Source organism: Lynx rufus, unplaced genomic scaffold (genome assembly GCF_022079265.1).
Source record: "Lynx rufus isolate CCGP_SWC_20201006 ecotype Redwood Valley unplaced genomic scaffold, mLynRuf1.p SCAF_18, whole genome shotgun sequence".
Classification (NCBI taxonomy): domain Eukaryota; kingdom Metazoa; phylum Chordata; class Mammalia; order Carnivora; family Felidae; genus Lynx; species Lynx rufus.
The window spans coordinates 31821693-31849519 of record NW_025814832.1 but is presented as its reverse complement, the minus strand read 5'-3'; the positions used below and the strand labels follow the sequence as shown (position 1 = coordinate 31849519).

The 27827-nt window shown below is 51.3% G+C and overlaps 1 protein-coding gene across 2 annotated transcripts in view; it reads right to left on the bottom strand.

Annotated features, from left to right (window-relative positions):
* SLC39A11 (solute carrier family 39 member 11) overlaps positions 1 to 27827 on the bottom strand; it is a 339923-nt gene that overhangs the window by 49964 nt on the left and 262132 nt on the right. For both annotated transcript variants that reach the window (XM_047081492.1, XM_047081493.1), the window contains exon 7: positions 16557 to 16626. In XM_047081492.1, the coding sequence (XP_046937448.1) occupies positions 16557 to 16626 (70 nt within the window). The remainder of the gene's footprint in view (positions 1 to 16556; positions 16627 to 27827) is intronic.

The following is a 27827-nucleotide window of genomic DNA, read 5'->3' as shown; positions in this document are numbered from 1 at the left end:
TTCTGGGGTGATGGAATGTTCTGGAATTGACTGTGGTGATGGCTGCACAACTCTGTGAATATACTAAAAACTGTACGCTATAAATGGGTGAATTATATAGTAAGTGAATTATATCACAATAAAGCTGTTACCGAAAAATGTTATTAGGTATATTTATAGTGGTTATAATAAATGTTAATTTCTAAACCATTGTCTGGCACACTGAGGGGCATGTTATGTCAGGTCCCTTTTTATTTTGGTCTTCAGTTGGGGAACAAGCCCCAACTGGTCATGTGGAGCTACTGAGATATCCACACGTTATATGGCACACAAGCCATAGCGATGACATCATGGTCATTTTTTTTTAAATGTTATTTATTTTTGAGAAAGCACAAGTGGAGGGAAAGGCAGAGAGGAGGGGACAGAGGATCCGAAGCGGGCTCCACGCTGATAACAGTGAGCCCGATGCGGGGCTCGAGCCCACAAATCACAAGATCATGACCTGAACCAAAGTCAGACGCTCAACCGACTGAGCCACCCAGGTGCCCCCATGGTCCTTTTTTAACAACAGATTGCTGGCGTGTTACCAACAAGCAGACGCCGTGAAGAACCTGAGGTCAGAGCAGAGAGACGTGCCCCTCCAGCTCCTAGTCCATGGAGAAGATTCTACCTCATCCTGCCTTTGCATGCTCCAGCCGCAGAAGAAGAGGCGAAGTCACAGCCCCGCTGCTGAGAGTGGTACCGGCTACATAGCAGAGCACCACCCAAGAACTTAACCTTCACTTTTATTTATTCCCCCCAAGGCAACCCTATTTTTACAGATGCAGAAACTGAGGCTTCAGGAAGAAAGCTTGAGGGGGGGAACACTGTGTTTAGACTCCAGAGAATAAGACCCCCCTTGAGATCACGGGGGGGGGGGGCCGCTCCCCCAAAACTGGCAGGAAGGTGGGACCACCTGAAGCCCACAGTGTGCCCATCCTGTCACTACCCCAGGTTCAGATCTGGGTTCATGGAGCTTCCAATCTGCCTGAAGAGGAAACGTGGCTGGAGGCATGAGGCCAACAGTGAAAGGTTCATTTGGCCAAAGAGCTGAGAGAAAAGTCTGGAATCACAGATCTTTACATGCACATATTTAAACTCACCTCACCTGGCCTCATTGAACCCCTGATCCTCACTTTCTCTTCCCAGTTTCTTTCCGCTCTCTGCCATAAAGGGCCACACGAACAGTGCAGCCACTCAGGGGCCTGGGCACCAGGAAGGTCAGGTCAGAAGCACAGCCCCCCCCCTCCCCCCAAGCACCTGGTCACGGTCAAGGGGTCAGGCCCCGGGAGCCTGTGAGGGTGTACATTCCTCCAGGAAGAAGCCCTGTGCCTGAGGGAGCCCAACATTAAATAGTAAATAAAAAAATGCCATGAAAAATTCCTCAAAAAATTAAAAATCCAATTTCCCTGTGACCCAGCAATTCTACTTCGGGGTATATACCCAAAAGAATTGAAAACAGGGTCTTATAATAGCCAGGAGGTGGGAGCAGTCCAAGTGTCCATCAACGGACGGATGGATACACAAAATGTGGTGTGTACACACAGGGGAATATTATTCAGCCTTGAAAAGGAAGCAATTTCTGACACCTGCCACCTATGCGAAACATTCCAGGCACAAAAAGACACATCCTGTATGATTTCACTCACAGGAGGTACCGGGGGTAAGTAGTGAATTCACAGAGAAAGACAGTAGATTGGAGGGTTCTGGGGCTGAGGGGAGGGGGCGGTGGGGGCTTCTTGTTTAGTGAGGACAGGGTTTCCCTCTTGCAAGACGGAAGAGTTCTAGAGACGGATGCTGGGGACAGCTGTGCAACAGTGTGAATGCACTAAATGCCACCGGACTGCACACTTAAAACGGCTACGGTGGTAGCTTTTATGTTATGTGTATTTTACTGCAATTAAAAAATGTTAAGATGACGCGATTTTAATAAAGCACGATGACAGGTTGACAGAGACATCATAGAAGAAGAAAAAAAAAAGCCTTTTTTTTTCTCCTCCAGCTATTTGAACAAGGGACCCCGAGTCTTCATTTTGTGTAAGGTCCTGAAGATTATGTAATAATTTGTCTTGGGGATAAAACAAAGCAGGCGTTTCTGCTGTTGTCACTTGTCTCTGACCCCAGGCCAGAGGCTGCGTCCTCTGAAATGGTGCCTCTCTTTCCCCCTGACTCAGGAAAGACCCGGGCTGGGGAAGCATCTCCCCCTTCATGGGGGACAGCTGAAACAGGGGTGTGGGGCCCCTACGCCCCTCTTCCCTTGCTTTCCTTCTAGAGCCGTGGCTCTCGTGCCGGTTCCTCCACAGCACGTGGGGGGCTCGCTGAACATGTTGCTTTGGGACCCGACCCGGAAGCAGAGGTGTGGAACCGTGTCTGGGGTGTGATGGTCACGCCGTGGTCCTCAACCGGGGTTCAGGAAGCGCTGCTCTGGGTCCTGGAGAAGGAAGACACGATAAACCCCACTTCCTTTGTCTCCTCTGAACGCCGAGCCCCTCTTTTTGCCTTGCTTTCTGAAAGAGACCGTTCTTAACGAGTGTACCGGCTTCTGTAACCAGATGCGGACCCCTCCCTGAGGCCCGGGGAAAGCCCCTCCTCTGCTGTCTTCACTTTCTCTGTGGCACGGTGGCCTGGGGAGCGCCCTTCATGCTGGCCACCTGAGTAGCACCAAGATGTTAACCCTGATGTGATCAGAGATGGTGGAGGGTGAAAGCCAGCGGAGTGTGGCTGGGGCTCTGTGACCAACAGACTCAAGAGTAGCTTTCTCAGGGTTCAGGGCCCAGGGCAGTCCGAGTGCCACGCTGGGACATGGGGCACTTTGGCCACTGGTCCCGGGCAGGCAGGTACGGTCTGATATTAGTGAAGGGTGTGGCTTTGGGCAAGTCATGTTACTTCCGTTTTTCTCCTGCATAAAAGGAGGCTCTCTCAGATTGAATGCAAAATTACGCAAATCTTCACTCTGGTGGGCCAAGGCGTATGTAACTTGGCCTCCCTGACTTCTCCAAGCACTTCTCCCTTTTCTGTCCTGAATAATAGTGAACTCGGGTCCTCATTCTCCTGCCCAGCCCCCTGAGGGGCTCTGACTCCCCAGCCTGCAGACAGGCAGGCATGGGTCACACCAGCAGGGAGTGGGGTGCAGGCCAGGTGCAGATGGTCCGGGGAGGGCCCCCAGCCTTGGGTCTGGGCAAAATTTGTCTTTTTTTTTTTTTTTTTTTAATTTTTTTTTTCAACGTTTATTTATTTTTGGGACAGAGAGAGACAGAGCATGAACGGGGGAGGGGCAGAGAGAGAGAGGGAGACACAGAACCGGAAACAGGCTCCAGGCTCTGAGCCATCAGCCCAGAGCCCGACGCGGGGCTTGAACTCACGGGCCGCGAGATCGTGACCTGGCTGAAGTCGGACGCTTAACCGACTGCGCCACCCAGGCGCCCCAAAATTTGTCTTTTAAGAGCAAGCGATAGGCTGATGACTGAAGTCCCAAAGAATTCTGTGGTTGAACCATTTTTTTTGTTGTTGTTTGTTTTCTGGCACAATCTGTCTCTGTTTCTGAGCCGAGTGCCGTGTTCCCTGTGACAAAGGCCTCTTTCTTACAACAGTTTAATAGCTCCGATACGAGGACAGCCCTGACTCTCCCATGGGCCCGCGTCTGCAGGCGGCTGCGGACGAAGGAAGAAAACCACCGCTTTTCTCCCATTTGGTCCAAGCTGAACCGAGAGAGACTTCGGGAATAAAATGAAACAGAACCAGAAGCTCCTCCTGAAATTTAAAAAAAAAAAAAAAAGGAAAGCTCCCGGAGGGGTGAGGGAAACGTGCGTCCAGATAGAGAAGAATGGGGATCAGAAGTGTCCTCCGTGGGAGGAGGTGAAGAGAGCTGAGTGGGGTCAGGGGACGGAGAAGGTACAGATGGGGAGTGTGGAGACGCTATGCGTTAGGCTCCTATGGCCGCCGAGACAGGGATTTATGTTCACTGTTCAGGATGCTACGAGTCAAGGGGCCAGCAGGGCCGGGCTCCCTCCGACGCCTCCAGGGAAGGACACCCCCCTGGCTCTTCCAGCTCCGGGTGGCTGTCACTGCCCCTGAGCGCTTCTCGGCTTGTAGCCACGTCACTCCAATCTCCGCCTCTGCCTTCACGTGCCCGAAGTCTTCCCTCGGTGTCTCTGTGCTGTCCAGGGGCATTCTCCTCTGTGTGAGCGTTGAGTGTATGTGTCTTTTCTCCTCATCTTGGAGGGACACTGGTCATACTGGATTTAGGACCCACCCGCATGCAGCATGACCTGGTCTTAACAAATTCCCTCTGTACAGACCCTCCCGCCCACGAAGGTTGCATTCACAGGTTAGGACATCAACACAACTTTCTGGGGGACACAATTCTACCACAACACCATTGCCCAAAGGAACCTGGGGCCTCCACACAGCCAACCCCCACCTCCCCTCATTCGGGCACTCACAGGACAGGTAACTGGTCCTATCCTCCCAGCGTCCCGGCCTATCTGTCCATGCTTTCTGGGAGGTGAGGTGGGGAAGTGGACCGTGACGTAATGGCCATACAGACTATCTCTGTCCCCTCTCTTTGGATCTTCCTCCTCTCCCCCTTCCTTCCCTCAGCCACTGGCTGCATGGAGACACCAGGCAAGCCTTAGGGTTCTTACTACAGCAGCAGACGTCTAGAGCGGTGTTCGGCAAGACCTTTGACAGAAATACTCGCTGCCACTAAGATCGGCTAGACAAAGTCTTTCCCTCACCGGGGACAGTCATATACACCCCTAACCCCCAAAATGTCCAATGAGACAGGATGTCAAAGAGGGGTTTGACAATGGACTCAGACCTCCTACAGCCAACACAAAAGCATCCACAAAAGGGGTCAGACACCTTTTTACAACTAAGCCGAGACTATCTTCCGCACCGCCTTAGGGGGCGTTTTCCCAGCCTCTGTGGACCTGGCAGGTACTTGACCCGGGTGGCAGGAGAGGGCAACGGTTTAGGGCACGGGCTCCGGAGCCAGGCTCCCTGGGTTCGAATCCGGCCTCTGCCCCTTACTTGCAGGAGCATCCCGCAGCTGTAAACTGGGGCCCGTCATTTCGCAGGGGGCTTCGAGGACCGGCCAATACACAGGTCAGCGGGCGCAGGGTCTGCGCGTGGAAAGCACCCTGTAAACGTCAGCTTTCGTGCTTGCTGGAAGCAGGGGTGGGGAGGCGGTTCGGCATGGGCCTCTGCATCGGCCAGACCTCAGCCAGACCCTGAGCCTTCCGCTTGCCGGAAGCATGACCCCCGAGAAAGTTCCCAGGCTCTGCGTCCCCCTCTCCATACTGGGATGGCAGCGAGGATTAAGTGGTGCATGTAAACTGCCCATAACGACAGCTGTCCCTACTAGTGTCACAAGGGCAAACGAACGCACGTACCCAAGCTGCCTTTTGCAGCTTGCCAAGCAAGGGTTGTGGCACGAAGACCACCACCCCAAGCGAGCCGTGCCTACGGATCCCTTAGCGTCTGCTCTGGAAAACACTGTCACTCTCTGCCTCTCCTTGCTTGTAACGAGCTGTGGGGGAGGCCGAACGGGGCAGCGATGGACCCCTCCGACGTCCCCACGCGAGTCACGCTGTCTGAACAAGGAGGGAGGCAGCCGCACTGCCTCCTGTCTGCCGAGCAGCGGCCTCTCCCTGTGGGCAGCACAAGGGGCCATTTGTGCCGTGGCCCCCTCCGCCCCCCCCACCGCCTCCAGCCACCCCCACCCACATCCCCGGCGACAGGGCTGGACATCTTGGCACGGGGGACGGATCTCTACACAACGTGCACTCTGTTTAGCCTGCAGCGGGCTTGGGGGCGGGGGGGCAGCGGGGAGGCAGGGACCCTACAAAGCTCTTTGAGAACAGCAGTGTGGTTTCTTTGTGGCTTTCCCAGGCTCTGGAGACGACACACACTTTTCTCTCCTCCGTTCCCATCGCCGCCCTGTCCGTCCTCCTGCACAGCTTGGGACAAGCAACTCAAGGTCTGAGAGTGAGTCCAGGGACTCGCGGGGCCAGGAGGAAGCAGCTAGTGCCCTTGGCGGGTGCTGTCCATTATGGAACCGCGTACAGAACTCCAGGCAGGCTGTCGACCCCCTGGCGCAGAGCCGACTCTGCCCAGCCTGGTGCTGGGTCCCACGCGACAGCAGAGGAGATGGCCCAGGCCGTGCTCCGGGCGAGGGCACAGGATGGGGTAAAGCGTGCGTACACACTAACGGCTGAGGACACTGAGCGGTTCCGGAGCGAGAGCCAACGAACACGAATGTCACGTCTGTGCTGAGACATGACGGCAAAATCCCCAAAGGGGGATCGGGGAAAGGATGTTAGGCATGGGGCCCGAGACTCAGGCCAACAGAAGCAACATCGGGAGCAGCTATACGCACCTGGAGCCCCCCACGTTGCTGGACTAGGGCCTCCAGGCCTGCGTGGTCCCACGCAGACTGTGGATGCCACTTCCAAACCAGTTCTCTTTCTGGGTAGGCAGGGGGTTGGGAGCTCCAATCCTGGAGCCCAGGCAGGGGCAGGAATGGGCCGGGCATCTATCTGTAGTGCCTGCGATGGGCAGGCCAAAGGAAAACAAAATAGAACAAAACAAACAAAACAAAAAAACAATACCTACAATGCAAAAAAAAAAAAAAAAAAATCCCACATCCTACACTGCCTTCCTGTATACCAAGCGCTGTTCCAGGTTCTTCGTGTATAAGAAATCCAGTTAAGTCTGTTGAAGTAGACGCTATTATCGTTATGACTACTTCTACGACTACTGATTACTGTGGGAATTTGCAGATTAGGAAACTGAGGCACAGAAGAAAGGCAACCCGTTCAGGTTCTATGGCCAGGGAGTGGCAGAGTCAAGATCTGAACCCAGGTGGTCTAGCTCCAGGATCCAGGTCCTCCAATGTTCTGTGTGTTCTTGGGCTTGCTGGGCTGGGGAGGGGCGGGTGCTGCACCAGGGCCCCACGACTGGTTCTCACAGGTCTCACTGTGCCCCGCGCATGCGAGCGGCTGTGGGCAGAGGGCGCCCTATCTCCCTCCCGGTGAATGACACCTGCTTTGTTCCGGGGCTTGAAAACAGGTAGACAAGTGTGTGGGGTTGACTGTGTCACTGTTCCTTGCCTTCTCTCAGATCACACCCTGAATCCCACATGGGGCACACAAGCAGTCCGTGTGTGTGTGTGTGTGTATCAAGATTTACACCCCATAACTCAGACGTGCACTAAAAACCAATCTTTTTTTCCTATGATATGATCCCGTCCTGGATCCCTCATTTCCACACAGTAGCAGAAACAAAATCAGTATGACTTTTGCAAGTATATCATCCCGATCTGCGGAAACTGGTTTTCAACACAGATAAAATACAGTAAGATTTTCAAGGTAGCATGATACACAGTAGTAGAATACAGGGGATGTTCAAGATCACTTTGTTGCATTGCCCGGCGGTGGGGGGTGGGGGGCTCAAACTGACGAATTTGTGTGAAGAACATAATTACGTATCGAGTGGTGTTGGACAAGTTTTTCATGTTGTAAGTTGCTCTGAATTTGAATGGAGAGAGACAGAGAAAGATAAAGAGAAGTAAACTCCTATCTGAAAAGTAGAACGGATTTTGTTTTTTCCTGACCTTATGAACTGATTTTTGGTGATAAGTACACTGTTAACTAAGAGATACCTTATACAAGAATTGACTGACAGGAAGAGACTATGATCGCAGCTTTCTATCGATGCCTTTACTTTGCAAAACAGAGAAGGTGACAGCTCTCCGTCCGTCCACATACACAGGCGACATTTTTATTGTCCCGCAAAGCCCGACAGTCCCGGAACCACAGATGCAACCTGCCTCTCTTCACGAAATGCACATAAAAACTGAGGTTTAGATAGTAAGAGTCAAGGACACGGTCAGACTGCCAGGGGCTTGCTAGCCTGGGTCCCCTCTGCTTGACACAGAGGTACCAGTGGAAGGACCGCGTGCTGAAATGAGCACATTCACGAGCATTTTTCTGTCTCTGTAGCACCGTGTGTGTGGATGGATGGGTGTGGGAGTCAGAATGCTGCTGCTGGAGGTTCACATCAGAGAATGTCCCCAACCTTTGAAGGAAACCATCTGCCAGGGGGAGACATGGCTCCCCTCTCCAGTACCAGCAGGGAGGGATGAATGACCGTCACTGGGCCTCCCGACGAGGTCACTCTGACATAGCTGACGGTCACCTTAGACTTGATGATGTGTGCCAGGAAAGGCGAGCAAAGGTCTGAAGAACCCTGACTTCCAGAACACCCAAAACCGATCGGGTTTTTCTTTGTATCCTTTCTAGTGGCTTTGTGCTCAAATAATGGTAATTATCCCAGCTGTCCTGGGAAGTATGGAAAGTCTGCCAGATTCGTGGGTGAAGCCAAACTAACATTAAACGGTTTCTCGTGGACAATCTCAGGTAGCAGGTAAATGATAAGTACACGGACTTTCACTCCTCCATCTGTTCACGTATCTGTGCACCCGGTGCAGGGAATGAATGGGCACCAGGCCCCACGATGGGCATATTTTGCAGGCAAGTGGCTATTAGGTTCCAGATTCTCTTCGTTATCAGCGGGGGAGTCCCCAGGTGTGCGGGTAACGATGACATCTGTGTGTCTGCACAGACCTGGGGATGTGGAAGGCAAAGTGTCTGAAGGGGTGGGGGTGCTGCTATCCCCTCAAGAGGATAACCCAGTCCAAGAAAAATCTTGGGGGTTCTTGGGGACAGAACACGGGAAGTGGAGGGGGCTTACTGGCGAAATACTGTTACTTTTTTCATTGTTTCCTGTACCATTCTGCTCTTGCTGGGAGCATAAAAACCCACGGGAAGGGAGAAGGAGCCAGGAGAGAGAGTGGCAGAGGGCGGTAAGAATGCCGGGGTGTGGACAAGGAGACAGGACGGAGACCATTCCTTTCTCGCCCTCGCTCCCCAGCCCCCAACCCTGCCGGCTCCTTTCAGTCAGGCCTCCTGGAGCAAAGCACCTGGAGACTGTTCTCAGGAGGACTGTTGGAGAACCCCCAGGGGTTCTGAGGATGGGAGGGGCACTTCTTGAGGGTCAGTGGGGACGAGGGAAAAAGAAGGGGGCGCCTGGGTGGCTCAGTCGGTTGAGCGTCCACCTTCGGCTCAGGTCATGATCTCACGGTTTGTGGGTTTGAGCCCCGCGTCGGGTTCTGTGCTGATGGCTCAGAGCCTGGAGCCTGCTTCCGATTCTGTGTCCCCCTCTCTCTCTGCTCCTCCCCTGCTCATGCTCTGTCTCTCGCTCTCAAAAATAAATGAACATTAAAAAAAAAAAATTAAAACAAAACAGAACAGAAAACCCTGTGGGGCGTGCTCGGGAACAGCTCTGTGGAGGGAATGGCTCTCCAATTGCCTACAAGGAAGTACTGGGCCCGAGTCTGGCTCTGTCCATGTGTTTGGCAGGCTTTTAGGCCCATCCTCTTTACTTCCAGGACTAATATACTAATTTTCATAACATTGTTTTTTGAAGTCATCAGCAAAATAAAACATAAAGAAAAATCGAATGAATTTTTGGGTGTCTTGAAGTTGAGCCCGTTCACCCCACTGCTTTCCTACTGGTGCCGACAGTCACGGCCCCGAGGGACTTCCTGCTCTTTTCCGGTGACTTCCACATCCACCCTCCTCTCTGTGCCGGGACCACGCAAAAACTTTGCCGTTATGCTGATGCGGGAAAATAACACGACAGCGGAGCACCGTCAGGGCTGAATCCAGTGAACTACTGGGGTCAACATGGCAGGAATATAAAGATGTAACTATTTCGGGAAATGCACACAGCATTTTTATAAACTCGTATGTATATAACACCGGGTCTTAAACTTTTGTAGGTGTGACTTCTGTCTGAGATCCACACTGCTTCAGTCATCCACGTGTCTCGACTGCTTTTGTCCCTTTGTCATTGTTTTGTCACCTGGCATCGATGATGGCTAGCCACCACACGGGGGCACTGGCCACCACCTGCTGCCTGCCTGCCCACACTTGCAAATTCCTCTCTCTCGTCAGAATACGGGGTAAGGGGATCGGTGTGTGGGAGGACTGGAAAGAAGCATGTAAGAGAAAGAGCTGCCGATAGATGACTCTAGAATCCCGGGCAAGGTAGCTTGATGGGTTCAGGAGAAGGGCTTGCTTGCATAAAATAAAATGGAGAGCACAGTCCGCCGTCACACATACAGAACAGCACAAGAATTCGCTTTCTGGGGTGAATGAAGCGTGTGGCGGTGGGGTTTGTGGTGCGGGGAGCGGGAGAGGGCGTGTGTATTATTCTGCTGTGAAAGGGGTGGCAGTGGTTGGGTCAAGGGGTGAAAGGATCTCCTCTCCCGGGCACCTTTCCTGACCTCATGCTGGGGCTGCACTTCTCAGCCTGAAGACCAGTCTCCAGAGAGACCGGGCTGGGCTCTGGAACGGTGAGACCCAGAGCTGCGGGCGCGTGAGGTCAAGAGCGGCACCCTGAGGCATGGAGAGTCTCTTGAGAATTCTCTGGAAGTCTGGCAGCTGGTCCTGCCACAGGGTGATCTAGGGACTTTGTAAGAGCGGCTTGACCCATGCAGGCGGTTACGGTAGATGTGTGAGTGGACTATGCTAAAGAAGTTTACACTTAGTTCTCCGAGACCCCTCCCCACCACAACAGTGAGGCCTGCTCTTGACCTTCTCTACATTTAATTGGCAAACCCATTTTCAATAATTTTCTGGATCCAAAGTAGGGGGATTAATTGGACAGATAGATGCACATAGGTAATGGGTCTTCCACATAAAGACATATCGACTGGTTACTGTTGACTAATGACCAGGAAAACGTGTCTACTGCCATTTTTTTTAATGTTTATTTATTTTTGACAGAGAGAGAGAGAGACAAGAGCGAGAGCAGGAGAGGGGCATAGAGAGAGAAGGAGACGCAGAATTCGAAGCAGGCTCCAGACTCCGAGCTGTCAGCACAGACCCTGACACGGGACTTGAACTCACGGACTGGGAGATCATGACCTGAGCCGAAGTCGGGTGCTTGACCAACTGAGCCAGCCAGGCGCCCCACCATTTTTGTTTCTAAACAAATGGCTGCTTGGTTGACTAATGACTGCTGTCTTAAATGATTGTTAATATACCAACACGTGTGTTGGTTTTTAAGCCAGGGAAAGTATATATCTGACTTATGATTTACCCCTTGATAAGGGAGGCAGACATACACTTTCAAATTTATTTTGATGTCCCTCCTGTGCAACTTAGTGAGCCACCTTAGGTCCAGATGCAGACTAATCCACCAGGCATCCCTTCCCAAGTATCTAGATGTCGGTTAGCATTAGCTGGTTGGGACACAAGAAACACATTCGAGGCGTGTCTTGGGGATGTGCTTTGTGGATTATCCACAAAGACCATGAGTCTGCAGCCAGCCTCCTTGGCTACCCAGAGCCTGTTGCACCTGCCGGTCAGGGTATGTCCGTGGGTGACAAACGCCACCCAACGTGTGTGCTCAGTCAAAGCCTAATAGGAAGTGGTCTGTATGTGAAGTGTAAATAGCCTTGCTCTCCCCGCTGGTTTGCATTATGCCTGCCGCTGAGTCAAGTGAGAGCCGAGGGCACGTTTCCTCCGTCGGGAACATGTTCTTTGGAGGTAATGCCACTTCAGAAAGGAAAACTGTTTAAGCAGCAAACTCCCAAGGGACATGTGGTCTGAAGAATTTCTTGGTGGTGACAACAGAAGAAATTGCGACGGGACCAGCCTGGAGAGAAGAAAGCTATGTTTCCCTTGAACCACGGGCTTCCCTTTGCTGCCTGAGATGCTTCGCAGTTCAGAGGACACTGAATTCGGGATAAACAGTGCCACACCAGCTATCCAGTGAGGAAGGAGGGTGGATGGAGGGAAGGCATGGGGACAGGCGCCATAAAGGTGAAGTAACAGCATCCGAACACTGGGTGGCAGCAGCAGCCCTACACAAATTACATGCCTGCGTCCTGCCTGAGTCCTGGTTGTGGAGAAATTCAATTAAGGATCGTGCCTCCTTGGGAGTCTTTATTTTATACCTTTCTTTTCTCCCGTGGTGGCTGCAGATATGTGGCTTCCAGATGCATTATTAACAGGGCACAAGAAAGAGGTCGTACAAGAGTCAGTTGGTGTCAGAGCATTCGCTGATGAATCTGCAGTAAAATTACGGTTTTCCGCCGAATTAGAGGTCTGCATACTTTGGTCTGCAAAGGGCCAGATGAGTATAGACGCTCAGCTTTCGGCCTTGAGGTTCTGCGGCAACCGCCCGCCTCCATTATTACAAGGAGTTACGGACAATATGTCAACAAATGAGTGTCGGCTGTGTTCGAAGCAAACGCCGTTTCCAGAACCGGGTGTTGGGCCGGACCTGGCCCGGGGGCTACAGTTTGCTGAGACCCCTAGGCTAAATGAAAAGCAGCTAGCTTGGTCCACGTGGGCCCCAGGCACATGCCAGGTAACTCTTGTTGCCAAGTACCTGCAAATGCATCCTCTCGCCCTCCGGGCCCTCCCGGAGCCCTACGTGATTATCTAGGTCTCTCTACGCTCAAACCTGAATTCCCCCTTCTCCCTTCCGCAGGACAACAAAATCCGCCCACAGATGCCGTCTGGTGGGTCTGCATTCAAAGCTCTTCCTCCCTCCCCTCCTTGTGGTCTCCCTTCAGTCCCACATCCCTCGTCCTGCTCTGAGGGCACACAGCTGTGGGTGGTCAACACGGGTCCATCTATGTCCTCGCCTCAAATTATCCCACGGGAGCCAGATCACGGTTCAAACCACCTCTTGGGTTTTATCATTTCCTTTCCCTGCATATCAGAACCCACCCTAGCTGCCAACCTCTCGGTGCATGATGTGCTTTCTTAGCCGTCAGGCTTACCTTCCAGAAAGCACCATGTGAGCTCCATCTCGGTGACTTCACCTCTCCGCCGGCCCTGAAAATGCCTTGGGACCTACCTGGGCCTTTCTTCACAATATTACCTGCCCCCATCGTGCCCACCAATTCAAGTTGACCATCCCCCCCGGTCCTGATGAAGTACCACCGTTCTATGAAGTGCCCCTGACACGAAGGAAGAGCCTGCCCTTCATCCACTGGTTTCTTAGTAACTCGGTTTGTATCCCTTCCTTGGAGCTTACGCTGTGCCCTTCTTACGGTGTTACTGGTTTCACTGCCCACTAACCAATTATTTAGGCCATCTTTTCTGGTATTGATTTTCAATTATGTCACACTGCGGTCACAGAATGTGGTCTGAGTGGTATTGATTTGGGGGGCATTCCGACTTTTCTCTGCGGCACAGCGCTAATCAATTTTGGGAACCATGCGCACGCGGGCTTGACAAGAATGTCGGTTTTTTCATCGCCAGGCTGGGGCTCTACGCACATCCATGATGTATGTCGTGTTAACTTTTTATCTGCCTTCTCAGTGCCCGGGCGGGGAATCCTAACCCTTCACCATGACGACGGTTTTGTCTGACTTCCCTTGAAATTCTGACCATTTTCCTTCCCCAGTGTGAGACTTAGGTTGCCAGGAGCATACAGGTGCCCATCAGCCCGGGGCACTGTTCCTCTTCCTGCAAAGTACTGACCTCCATTCTTTACGTGGCTTTCTGCCCGAGAGTCTGTTTTGTCTGATTCCAAGACTGTAATACCTGCTTTCTTTTTGGCCAGGGTGCACCTTCCACCTTTTTTCACTCCTTTGTTTTCAAGCTTTTCTGTGTCATGTCTTAGGCGTGCCCCTCGTTCATCACCCGGAGCTGGGATTTCAAAAGGCAAAACCTGTCTCTTGTACAAGATGCGTTTAATCATCGAATGACTTTGCTTTTGCAGCCTGCCTTCCGGCATTAGCCTTGTTCTTTCTCCTTCTCCCTCGTGCCTTGCCTGGGGGCTCTTATGCATCACCATCCTCACCCCCTCCCCCTGCCCCCGGGCACTTGAAAAGGAAGAACCCAAATCACGAACTGTATGTGGATTTATGGGGGGGGGGGGATGGCCTGATGGGGAGGGCCTGTTGGAGGGAGAACCCTCCCTCCCAAGATACTCTGGACACAGTGGTGACAACAGCAAAGCCCCACATGCTGTGGCTGAGAGTGGGTGGAGGGCACGGGGTGGTGAGAACCCCCCAGCGGCTCCATTAGCAGGGGGTTTTTTGAGGCTGAAAATACCAAGACTGCCGCCCCAGGTCAATCCCAACTGGAAGGTCCTGTTGAGGGTTTATGTAACTCAGAGAGCGTCTGTTCAAGGGAAGAGAGGGGCTGGGTCGGAAAGATTGTTGCTCTACTTTCTTCAGAAATATTTATAAAGATTAGCGGAAAGTGCAGGTAATAGAATAGAGGGCCGTCCGAGTGGACATCCCGATGTCGCGGGAGACGTGGCTGGACTGAAAGCCTGGCTGGGGGCAGGGCTGTCACTTGCCAGCCACCGACCCCCTGCAACATGCACGGTGCCCGAGCTCTAGGAGGACCCGGCCTGTGGATGCCGACAGGCTCAGCTCCTGGGATCCTGCTGACTCGCAAGTTTCTCCTGGTCTAAGCGAGGCCAAGATCAAAACGGCAAAAGAGCCATACTCCCCGACCCTCTCCCCTCTCCCAGGGTGAGAAAAGCAGCCTGCAGGGCATTAGGAATCACAATTAACCCTTGATGTTGGCGACATTTCTACATTATGAGCTCCCCTCTGCCCTCCCCCCACCCTCCATCAACCAGCTCATTTGGTTTTCACAATAGGTATCACGTGAACGGATGATGCTGGAGGAACCCACCAGTTTGACAGGTGGGAAAAAGAAGTTGAGAACAGGGGAAATTTCGGCTTGGAACATGCCGGCCCACGTGCACGTCTGGGGCCTCAAGGAGCACACATGTCCCTTAACATGTAGCATTAGAATTTAAAGCCCTACAGGGGGGCGCCTGGGTGGCTCAGTCGGTTGAGCATCTGACTCTTGACTTTGTCAACTTGAGTCATGATCTTAGGGTTGTGAGTCTGAGCCCTGCGCCGGGCTCCGTGCTGAATGTGGAGCCTGCTGGGGATTCTCTCTTTCCCTCTCTCTCTGACCTCCCCCAAGATTAAAAAAATAATAATAATAAATAAAGACCAGCAGAGACTACACTTAACACACAGGGGTCCCACATTGGCTGAGGAGCTAAAAGGAGGGGATGGGGCATAAAGAGGCCTCACGTAAGTTCAGCAGCCGAGGGAGGGCGGGAAAGGGGCTCTGTGAGAAATGAGTTCCTGACAAGCAGGGGAATAGAAACCAGGTCGATCACTGAAGGAGGTGGGGCCACTGCCACAGGGGGAAAAAGTAGGTAAGAAGGCAGAGAAATGAGCTAGATGCAGGGGTCAGAAACCAGTGGCCCCCGGGACCATCTCTTGAACATTAATCATATTTTTAAAATAATTGTGCCTTGAGATAGTGCATGTGCTGCCCAGTTGAGGTTCACCTCTGTCCTCACTGTTCCTAACTGTCTCCACCCCAGGATGGTCTCCACTCAATTTCTTGCCCCTTAGTCTTCTGAAGGCACCTGAGTTTGCCACCCTTGGATGGAAGGCTCCTCCCTGCTCTCCTCCAGCCCAAGGCTGTAGTATTCATGGTCCTGTAGGCACAAGGGACCACATAGAACACATCTCCATTATGGCTACAGGATAAGCCATAAGCCTCTGTGGTCCCGAGACGATAGCCTTGCCTAGGCCCTGTGTGGGGCCAGGGAGGTAGAAGAGAAGAAGAACTTAGAAGGCACAGATTGTCTGCAGAAAGACTGTCTATGGACATGAGGAGTCAAGGATAGCAGTGAGTTTGGTTTGGGCAACCGGGTGCAAGGGGGAGATGGGGAACCCTGGAGGAGGGACAGGTTTTTGCAGGATGGCAGCAGGAAACAATAAACTCAACTTTGGAAATGCTGAGCGTGGGGATCCTGAAAAACATTTGAGTGGAGATGTCTGCAAGGTAGCTGGACCCGTAGGTGTAAGTTCCAGAAAACAGTCTAGGCTGAAGATCAACATTGGCATCACCAGCAAATGCATGGAAAATAAAGTCTCGGGAATGGAGGAGATTCCCCAAGGAGAGTACACTAAGTGAGAAGAAATGATGCCCCAGAGATGGATCCCAGGCAACAGCAACATTTCAGAGAGGGTCGCAGGACAAGAAGCCCACAGAAGAATCTGTAGAGGAACAGGAAGTGGGGGGAAACTAGGAGAGCGCAGGGTCCGGAAAGAGAAAGGAGCGGCTTCAAAAAGAGGGAGCAGTTGAGAGCATCAGTTGCTGGCTTTGTTAATTTTTTTTTTTTTTTGTCTTTAGTCTTTATACATTTAAAGGATTTGGAGAACGCAGACGATTATTTCCATGTTGTGTTTTCAAAGCGGTTACCCATTAGATAGCTCATCTGACAAACGGCATAAACCAGCTTGTTTGATGGAACCCCTCTCTCAGGCAAGCTTCACCTGACCTCCCCCACCAACTTCCACCAGTCTTGGCCCTCTGGGGCCATGGGTGCCCACCGAGGTAATAAGCATTTCCAGAGCACCACTGGGTACGGTGCCAGGCTCTAGGGAGCAGGTGCTGGCTTACCTGGCACTCTCAAAGGTGGCGGATGCCGTCTTTTCCACAGCCCCAAATCCGACGCCAACAGCAAGACCCTCTGAAATGGAATAAAAAAGCATGAAGGGTTAGGAGCAATTTTCGAACAAGGTTCATTACCATCGCTATGTCAGGTGAGACCGCATTAGGCTGCCAGTAACAGAAAACCCACATAACTGTGGAGTTTAAACCTGGGGTTGTCTGGCAATGGTCTGGGGGCCAAATTCAGCCCACTGCCTATTTTGGTATGGCCTGAAAGCTAAGAACGACGTTTACGTTTTTAAATAACTGGGAAAAAAAATCAAAGAAAGAATAGTATTTCATGACACATGAAAGTTATATAATTTTAGTGTTCACAAATAAAGTTTTATTGGCACACTGCCATGCTTAATTTGTTGACAAGTTGTCTGTGGCTGCTTTTGCGCTACATCAGCAGAGATGAGTAGTTGTGATAGAGAACATATGGCCCAAAGACCTACAATATTTACTGTCTGGCCCTTTACTGAAAGAGATTGATGACGGGCTCCTAAGCTAAACACATAGGGTTTTATTTAGCTCACGCAACAAGAAGTCCGAGATTGGTGCAGGGGCCCAATGATGTCTTCCCAGACATTCGAGGGGCCATCTTGAAATGGTAGACTGTTACAGTCTACTCTGAGATGGTGTGGCTACAGTCTAGCTTAAGCTTAGGGATGGACAAGATGATTCCCCAAGTCCTCTCCAGAGGGACTAGTAAGCCTGCCAAGGCTACCAACACTCTGACTTTGATCAAATGTGGAAGAACACTGCTTGTCTACAAGTATCTGACGGAGAAGGAAAGATTACAGAAAAATGGTCCAGTGGCCTGGGACCAGTGGGGTAGAACCATAATGTTAAGACATTTTCTGGTATGTGTGGGACAGTTTAAAGATCCCCTGAATCATAACAGGAAAGAGACCTACCAATACTGGTCAGAATCAAGACCAACGGCTTTTGGGGCCAGGAGGAACTTTTTTGTTATAAAGAGGGAAGAGGGAAAAATCCACTGAGTAAGAAGGGCTTGTCTTCTTTTGGGATTCACCGCCTCTCTGAAACACCTCTTTTTATCCTTTGTGTCCTTTTTAGTTGGGGTGGGCCAAGGATGCTAGGATTCTAGGAGGCACCTGGAGAAAAAAGAGCTGCTCACGCTTGTCCCACGTGAAAGGGTAAGAGCTCACCCATTATCTAGTCTGGTTCACCGAGGGACCACAATGGGGTTTGGAGTCCAAACACCCTGCTAAGGCCTAAAGGGCTCTTTTCTTCCCTCACCTTACCCTTTGTGCTTCAATCTCCTGTGGGGACCCTATGGGGGTTGCTGGTTGAGAATTTGGGATTCTCATGCTCCTCCAAGTATCTTCCCATATTCCTCATAATGACCAATGGTGGGATACAGAATCCTAGGACATTAGAGGTAGAGGAAACCCCAGAGATCACGTGGCATGACTCTTGGGCCACTGCCAGGCTCAGAAGTTATCGGTTTGGTTGGGGTGGGGGGTGGTGTGGGGGGGGGAGGTTTTTCCAAAACCAGATGGCAGACAGCACCCTCCCAGCATGCCTAGCACACTCCAGAGCCGGCTGCAGAGAAGCCCCTGAGACACTGCGTTCAACAGGCTCTGGGGCCAAAGTGGCCAGGCAATCAACACCACCAGAGCAACCGCATGTTTCAGGATCGAGGCTTTAAAGACTGATTTATTTTTATATAATTGTTAAGGCTCCTGATGTAAATTCTAATTTTTTTTTTTTTACATTTATTCATTTTTGAGAGAGAGAGAGAGAGAGACAGAGAGAGAGAGACAGAGTGCGAGCAGGGGAGGGGCCGAGAGAGAGGGAGACACAGAATCCGAAGCAGGCTCCAGGCTCCGAGCCGTCAGCCCAGAGCCCAATGCGGGGCTGGAACTCACAGACCATGAGATCATGACCAGAGCCGAAGTTGGATGCTTAACCGACTGAGCCACCCAGGCGCCTTTAAAAAAAAGAAATTTTGGGGCGCCTGGGTGGCTCAGTCAGTTCAGCTTCCGACTTCAGCTCAGGTCATGATCTCGCGGTCCGTGAGTTCGAGCCCCGCGTCGGGCTCTGGGCTGATGGCTCAGAGCCTGGAGCCTGCTTCCGATTCTGTGTCTCCCTCTCTCTCTCTGCCCCTCCCCCATTCATGCTGTGTCTCTCTCTGTCTCAAAAATAAATAAATGTTAAAAAAAAATTTAAAAAAAAAATAAAAAATTTTTTTTAACATTTATTCATTTTTGAGGGACAGAGAGACAGAGCTGTGGTCTCTTGTGAGCAGGGGAGGGGCAGAGAGAGAGGAGACACAGAATCTGAATCACAGTAGCTGCCGGTGCCCACGGTCATGAGATCAGAAAGCTGGAGGACATCTCCGACGCTTCTTCCATTTGGCCAGTCCCCTACCCTCAGAGACTCCAGTGTTTCCAAAGCTGCTGTCCTCATTCTTGTTTTGTGCCCAAACAGCCAAGCCCTCAGCCGGCTCTCAGCGGTGACTGCGGGTCTCCAAGTCAAAGAACTTCACCAGGGAGCCCTGACCCACTGGGGAGAGGTGTCCAAAGCTGGGGAGGGACTAAGCGGTGTTTTATAACATCAGAGGGGCATCTCCCTTCCTTTGAAAAAAAAAATGTGCTTTCCTAAAGTATAAACAACAGCTGGTTGGCTCTTTTGTTAAAGATTTTGCTCTAATCAGTCACTTTAACGTAAACGATAGCGCAGCCCAGAGCAACAGGACCCATATTAATCAGCGAACTAACCCCTTCTGGTTATTTAGCAAAAGCCCCAACACTTGGACTCACAGTAGCTCTGGGAGGTTGGGCAGGGGAGTAACCAGTTAAGGCAGGAAAAAATAGCGTCTGCCCAAAGGGACGCACGCAGCCCGAGCAGCAGAGCCAGGTCCCCCACTCCCCCCCCCCCCGTTTGCCAACCTGCACTTGTGGCTTTCTCCCAGGTGTGGGTGGCAAGAGCTGGCATCCGAATCCGTACTCTGAAGGGGTTTGGAGCAGTGAATGCATAGTCCCTCTGCCCCCACCCTGTACCTGGGCCAACAGTGCGGAACATTCTGTGATGATCTGCACATGAAGCGGGTCCCTCCTCTCTGCTCCAAAAGCATAAGCTGTGTCCTGGGGGGGGAGGGGGGGGCAAGCAGTTTCCCACCGCCAGGGGAAGGGCAGGTGATGGGGAAAGAAATGCAATTGCTACCTCGTCCGAAGGTGGAATAGAGCCTGGCAGAGAAGCTAATGAGAGACCAAGATAAATTACACGCGCGGAAAGAACATAAATAAAAGAATTAAGGCAGATATTTAAGATCAACAGATGGCAGAAAGAACCCGCTGGGTGGAGAAGGAGCAGAGGAAAAAATTGCCGACTGGTGCTCACACCCCAGGTGTTCCACCAAAAGTGCAAATTAGGAAGGTAATTAAGAGAAGAAACCCAAGTGACTGGAATATTATCAGTGAGCCGCTGCCTCTTTTCACAGCCACTGCCATTAACTCGGGTGCAAAGAGAGAGAAGATAAATCCCAGATCTGTAGTGGCGCATCTGGCAGATAGATGGTGGGCGAGGCAGCGTCCTGAGGACAAGCCAAGCCGGAGAATAGGCTCAGAAAGCCCGGGCCGCCCCCGCCGCCCTCCTGCGGGGTTGGACGGCAGGTGCATGTGCGTCCCTCCCTCCATCTCCCCACCCTCCTGTGTCTCCATCCCATCTTGTCCCCTACCGGGGAGAAGAATAACAAAAAGGCTATGGCTCAGGTCCGGTATGTTATTTAAGGTTCCTCTAGAAATGGAAGGAGGATAACGATGCTTCGCGTACAGGATGATGTGCTCGGGGAAGGCTTTCTCGCTACGGACACTGTCTTGTACGAGGCCGGCCTAGACATCTTAGGACGTTGAGCCGCATCCCTGGCCTCTGCCCACTAGATGCTGGCCACGCCCCCTCCCCATGAGGGGTGCTAGTCAAAAATGTCTCCGGGCACTGCCTAATGTCCCCTGGGGAAATATCGTGGCCGGTTGAGAACCACTGGCTTCCCATCGAGGGGAAGCGTTTTGAAACTATTCTAGAACGCTCTAAGAGTTTAAGTAGATGGTAGGAAAATGAGCAGTTAAAAACTAGTGTCTTGGCCTGCTCCGGCTGCTATAACCAAATACCATAACCTGAGTGGCTAATAACTAACACGAATCCATTTCTCAACAGTTCTGGAGGCTGAAAGTCCGAGGCCAAGATGCTGGCAGACGGGGTGTCTGGTGAGAGCCTCCTTCCGGGTTCACAGACGCACCTTCTTGCCATGTCCTGACGTGGTGAAGGGCGAGGGACCTTTCTTAAGCCTCTGTAACAGACTCTAATCCCTGGGTTCCCATCTTCAACCTCCTGATATCATCACCTTGGGGGGCAGGATTTCAGTGTATGAATGTGGGGAAGGATACAAACGTTCGGACCATAGCAACTAATATTTTCTTTTTCCATTGAGGGCTAGCCATTTCTTTGTTGTTGTTTTCTTTTTAATTTTTTAACATTTATTTTTGAGAGACAGAGTGCTAGTGGCGGTGGGGGGGGCAGTGGGCAGAGAAAGGGAGACACAGAATCTGAAGCAGACGCCAGGCTCTGAGCGGTCAGCAGAGAGCCTGACTCGGGGCTCAAATCCACAAACTGTGAGATCACGACCTGAGCCGGAGTCAGACATTTAGCTGGACTGAGCCACCCAGGTGCCCCTACTATTCCTTTGTTTTTAAGGGCATGGTGAGGGGAGGGGAATAGTTCACAGGTCTTCTCCAAGAGACCTTGCCAGCCTCCAAAACAGTTGACGTAGGTGACATTTCAGCTCTGCCTGACATTCATGGTGTCAGGTCACATGGGGGATGGGAGGGAAAGCCAGCATGGGGTCAGGAGAAATGTGGTTACTGGTTCAGCTGAGCTGCTGTGGGGACACCCCACCTCTCCCTACCTGGTTATGCTCCTCTCCATGTGGGCCCGGCTGTCAGATGGTCTCAGCAAGACAGAGCCTTCTGAAATACAGATTTGGGTGTCTGGGGCACTCAGGCCAGGGCTAAAGACTGTGGGCGGGTCTCATCTCCCTGTCCTGGGCTCTGTCACTCTCTCACCACAGCTCATGATTACATTCCTCTTGGGTGGCTTTCACACTGGGGGGCAGTGAACTAAACCCTCAGTCTGTCACTTAATGTGCTGATGGGAAGCCTCGGTTCTCCAGCCACTGCCTCTGCTGTTCCTTCTTTGCATCTCAGGGTGGTCATGCAGGGGCCATGGGATCTCCTGATTACTCAACTTTCAATGCTCTAGCTGGGTCTCTGGTTTAAGCGTCCTTGCTATCGGTTCTAGACATTACAGCCAAAAGCCATTTAGAGAAGGTCAACACAATGGCCATGAAGGAAATGAGGGATGTTATGACTTTTTCCCCTCGATTCAAAAAGTATTAAATTTAAGACAGCAGCTCACAGCCTGTGGGGGCTTAATATTAAACCTGGCTGTGGGGGCTCCTGGCTGGCTCATTCGGTAGAGTGTGTGACTCTTGATCTCAGAGTTGTGAGTTTGAGCCCCAAGTAAGAGATTAGCCAAGTAATCTCTTGGGTGTAAAGACTACTTAAAAATTTCAACAAGAGGAGCGCCTGGGTGGCTCATTGGGTTAAGTGCTGGACTTCGGCTCAGGTCATGATCTCATAGTTCATGAGTTCCAGCCCGTGTTGGGCTCTGTGCTGACAGCGCAGAGCCTGGAGCCTGCTTTGGATTCTGTGTCTCCCTCTCTCTGTGCCCCTCCCCTGGTTGTGCGCTCTCTCTCTCTCTCTCTCTCAAGTAAATATTTTTTTTTAAAAAGTTCAACAATAGCCAAATTATGGAAAGAGCCTAAATGTCCATCGACTAATGAATGGATAAAGAAGATGTGGTATATATATACAATGGAATATTACTCAGTGATCAAAAAGAATGAAATCTTGCCATGTGCAACAATGTGGATGGAACTAGAGTGTATTATGCCAAGCGAAATATGTCAATCAGAGAAAGATAAATATCATATGATTCCATTAATATGTGGAATTTAAGAAACAAAACAGATGAACATAAAGGAAGGGAAGGAAAAATAAGATAAAAAGAAAGAGGGAGACAAACCATGAGAGACTCTTAAATACTGAGAACAAACTGAGGGTTGCTAGAGGGAGTGGGGGGAATGGACTAAATAGGGGATGGGCATTAAGGAGGGCACTTGTTGGGATGAGCACTGGGTATTAAATGTTAAGTGATGAATCACTGAGTCCTACTCCTGAAACCAATATTACACTATATGTTAACTAACTTGAATTTAAATATATTAAAAATTTTTTTGGAGGGCCGCCTAGGTAGCTCAGTCAGTTAAGCATCCGACTTCAGCTCAGGTCATGATCTTGTGATTCATGGGTTCGAGTCCCGCATGGGGCTCTGTACTGACAGCTCGGAGCCTGGTGCCCGTTTCAGATTCTATGTCTCTCTCTCTCTCTGCCCCTCCCCTACTCTCTCTCTCTCTCTCTCTCTCTCTCGCTCTCTCTCTCTCTCTCTCTCTCAAAAATAAACATTAAAAACATTAAAAAATGTTTTTAAATAATAAAATCTTAAAAAAACAAACAAACAAACAGCTGCTGCCACCAGCACCACCAACAGCAAATCCCAAAGGTGGAGAAATGAGGTGAAAGAGGACAACTTACTTGTTCTCATCTCTACTGAGGACCGAACAAGAGAAAAATGACTCATATTGCAGCTGGAGGGATTCAGACAAAGGGGACACATTACCTTGAGGGAGGAGGTTCTTGAAACGTATGACATACCTCACTGAACAGGGGTTGAAAATACTCCTTCCCTGGGAGAAAAGTGGCCTTTGCCCCTGCTGAGCTGCCTCCCAGGCAGGGATGACCATGGATGTGGTGATAGGCGGGATTGAAAAGAATGGAGAGGGTGGCCTTGTGTTGGCCCTTGTGGACACATGATGCTTCAACATTAAATAGGGGCTCAGTCCTAGAGCGAGGCCAAGCTGCCACTTATATGTTCCCAGGTCCTCATGGGTTATTTATTTTAAAAAATAGCAATATAACCATCTTGGGGCATCTGTGGCTGGAGGGGACCGTGTGGGCAATGGGGGCCGTGAGGAAGGGGGCATGCCCACCCCCAGTGGCAATGGGAGCCTTCAAGGATGCTGGGAGAGCCCAGTTTTGATTCCTCCCCTGCTCCTGCCCATCTGGGCACTGTCCCTGGGCTGGGAGGGGTGTGACATGCTGGATGAGGAGGCAGTGTCACATCATACTATGGGAGGGATTTCCTGGCCATAAGGACTTGCTTTTGGCTGTCGGGAGGGTTCACCCATCTGGCGTGGACATGCCTGCTGTCTTTATTTCTACTCTGAACCCACAACTTGGCTGGGCCTTCTGGGGAGACTGGCCCACAATATACTGGTTCCCCCACTTGGCCTGTCATTGGCCACATGCAGATTTCCGGCAAGAAGGGAAAGCAGCAAGGCAGGATCTCTGATCATATTAAATGAGATGTTGGTACAACCAGCCAGGTATTGCCACAGAATCCCTGTGGGGTCTGGCAAACACCCCATAAAGGATAAAAATGATCTACTTAGTGTTATTTTTTGAAAAAGTAGCTGGACACACTTTCTAATATGGATTACTAGCCCTGCTATTTGTATTGGGTAAAGTCAACTGTTGGGAAAGACAGGTGTTCCAGGAGAGATGAAGCGAGCTCAAATTCTTATCAGTGTCAATAGGCATGTCTTAAGACCTTATTAAGAGATGTTGATAAGTAAAGATATTCCATCATGGATCTCCCTCTAATTAAAATAAACACTCCCTAATTAACATTTGCAAGTGTGCTTTTTTTTGGCATAGTCTACTGTCTCCAGTTGGGTTCCAGCAAAGCACCCGAAGGAACTACTGTCCTGTGGTCCTTGCCGCCTCCAACCCCAGCAGACGGCAGAGAAGGAGGCATCTCCTTGTTGGTAGAAAGGAGGACGGATGACTCAGCCACATCTTTAAACAAGTGAAGGCATCTTGTTGAATATCCACATCCAAGAGTCAATTTCAATTTGCTTCAGTTTTCAGCAACCAGACAAAGATCAGATCCCTGTGTTCCCGTGGAGAAAAAGGAAGGGAATGCCTTTGCTGGTACAGAAAATGCTGGGCAATTCCAGCCCACAAGTCCTGCTTCATGCCCAGACTCGGGACTCTAGCCAGCTCCCCTTTACCATGTGCCACTCTGGCCACAGCGCAGCTTGCCCTCCAGGTAAAGGATAAACTTGCAGGCCCAGGGACATGCCAGGTGTGGTAGAGGGGCCAGGAAAGGTGTGGGAGGGGAGCCAGGCCAGGTGCAGTAGTGGGGGTGTGAAACCAGGTCTAGTAGAGGGCAAGACCAGGTGTGGTGGAGGGGCCAGACCAGGTGTGGTAGGGGGGCCAGACCAGGTGTGGTAGCGGGGGCCAGAGAAGCATCATGGTCTCTGTTCTCCAAGCACCTGGTCACTGAGCTTCCTCTCCCCACTTGCAGAGGCCCCGGTGTGCAGAGGAGCATCCAGGTGCTTGAATCTGACAAATTCACACTATTTAAGTGCACAAGTTTCTGTTCTATAATTTACCAACAAATCCTTTTGAGATTTAGGAAGCATTGAAAACCCAAGAAACTCTACAACCATGAAGAGGCGGGACAACGGATCCTAGGCGGTCAAAAGTGTGGCATCTATAGAATTATTTTCCCAATACAAGTGTACCCTGCGATGATGGGCTTATTTGAAGCCAGGGCTGCAGGTGGAATTTCTGTTCAGTGGTGCCCATCCCCCCAGGCAATGGGGAGCCCCCCCCCCCCCGGCACCACGCTGCATGCTGAAGCTTCCCACTCCCGATCTCAATCTCCCAGGTGGTGAAAACTGCTCTGAGGTAGGACAGGGTTCCAGGAAAGAGAGGAAAGCATGGCCAAGCATGGCCAAAGCCACCCCGTGGCACCGTCCCTGCTCATAGTTCACCAACCACTGGAAGGAAGCCATAGCAGGAATTCAGCCAGAGAACCTGCCTCACTGAAAATGCCTGTATCTCACACACACACACACACACACACACACACACCCCTAACAGCCCAGCTTCTCAAGGCTTCATGAAAAGGACGCTCTTCTCCACAAAAAGACGGGATTCCTGGGACAAAGCAAAGCGAGGGGAGCAGGGAGTCGGCTGTCCCCCAGCGGCATGCTGCTGTCACCCATTCTGTACTCCGTGGGAATTACCCTGCCCAGGGACCTTGAAGCCCTCAGGTGGTAGCTGACACCTGCTGGTCCTCCCTGGGGTTCAGCATGAAGAGTCACTGGTCACTGCAGTCTTGGTCCCAGGAGGATGGAGCTGCCGAGCTGCAGGGACAGGCAGCCTGGGGCAGGCTGTCTTGTGAGTGCAGCTGTGAGCTGGTCCACCTGCCTGCCTCCTCCCCCACAGCCCACGCATGGGGTACAGCCAGCTTTGGGACATGCCTGAAAGCTGGACGGTTCTGGAGGTATGAGGGGGACTGATTCATGGTTCTGTGACTCCTGTGGACTTGAGGGCCGAAAGAAACCGGGAGGAAAGAATTTTTTTTACCCCCCTTGAAGGACTTGCGAACAAAATTAGACGCTGGCAGTTCTCTTAGAATGATGAATGACCTAAGGCACAGGTTCAATTTACCATTCCCCGTACCCAACTCCCACCAAAGTATTTCTTCTTCTTTTTTTTTTTTTTTTATTATTTTCAAGAGAGAAGGGGATGGGGAGGGGCAGGGAGAAAGGGAGACAGAATCTAAGGTAGGCTCTGTACTGTCAGCTCAGAGCCCGATGCAGGGCTCAAACACATGAATCGTAAGATCATGACCTGAGCCGAAATCACGAGTTGGATGCTCGACAGACTGAATCACCCAAGCCCTCCACCACCAAAGTATTTCTAAAAGCCAGGCAAGAAACAGCTGTTGATGTCTCAGACACTGTTGTGTTTCGCTACACTGATGGCCAGCACTATAATACAATGACTGTACTGGGCGAGGTGGGGCGGGGGCAGTGGGGAGTAGTATTTTCCTTAGAGGGAGCAGTAGCATTTCACAAGGATGTCAACAGAGGAGGAAAATGGTGTCTGCCCTCTCTGCCCCAGTCCTGTGATCGCCGTGCACCCAGCGGTGGCTTCCGGGCTCCTCAGGGTGGGCCCTCTGTGGTCATGGCCATCCTGCACGGACCTGTCCTCCTGGCCACGGCTGACTGGGCACTTGGTCAAGTGGGCGAAGTGAGAGCTGGGATTTTTCCATGGAGCAGGAAGAGGGCCAGGCAGCCACAGGAAGGGAAGGTCAGGAGCCATCATTATCCTCATTCTGTATCGCGTAGGAGAAGCTGGTCTACAGAAGGAGACGGTGTAGCCGGCATGTGACGAGAAGCAGTGATGGATAAAGCAAAGTGTCTTTATCTATTTTTCATTTATCCCTGAAGCCTGGAGCACGGCTGGGGCTCTGTCCTTCCTGTGAGTATGTGAGATGTGGCAACGTCCTTGCCACCCCCCACTATTTTCCTAAAGCCATTTGAGTTCTCGCTCTGTGACTTGCAACCCAAAGACTCGATAATTCAGCCAAAGTCAGTCCCAGGTACACTATGTTCATCACCTAAACTGATCTAATTTAACCCTAGTTCGATTGCCAAATTGATACTGTTACTGTATTTTCCGGAGAGGTAAACCGGGGTTCAGAGCAGTCAAATAATATGCCCAAAGTCACACACCTCTTGAGCCGTTCAGCCTATGTGTTCCTTCTTTTTCATAGTGCACCACACGGGCTTCTTCATTTAGTTGACCATTACGCCTCTTCTCCTACTGGGAACTCAAAGGGCTGAGAATGGCATCAATGTCAGCAAGAGCATCCATTTGGACACCGTCTTTAATCTGGTCCTTTCAACAACCCCATAAGATGGGTATACTCTTAGCCCTGTTGGAGACGTGGAGACCGGTCCTCTGCTGCCTTCCACGACTCCTGTTCAACTCCTCCTTAGCACTATCGCCATTTCTGTTGCCACCATCTCCATATATTTGAACATCCTTTTACTTTCCCTAAGACTTTAGGCACATCAGGGGCGCCTGGGTGGCTCAGTCGGTTAAGCATCCGACTTCGGCTCAGGTCATGATCTCGCGGTCTGTGAGTTTGAGCCCCGCGTCGGGCTCTGTGCTGACAGCTCAGAGCCCGGAGCCTGTTTCAGATTCTGTATCTCCGTCTCTCTCTGACCCTCCC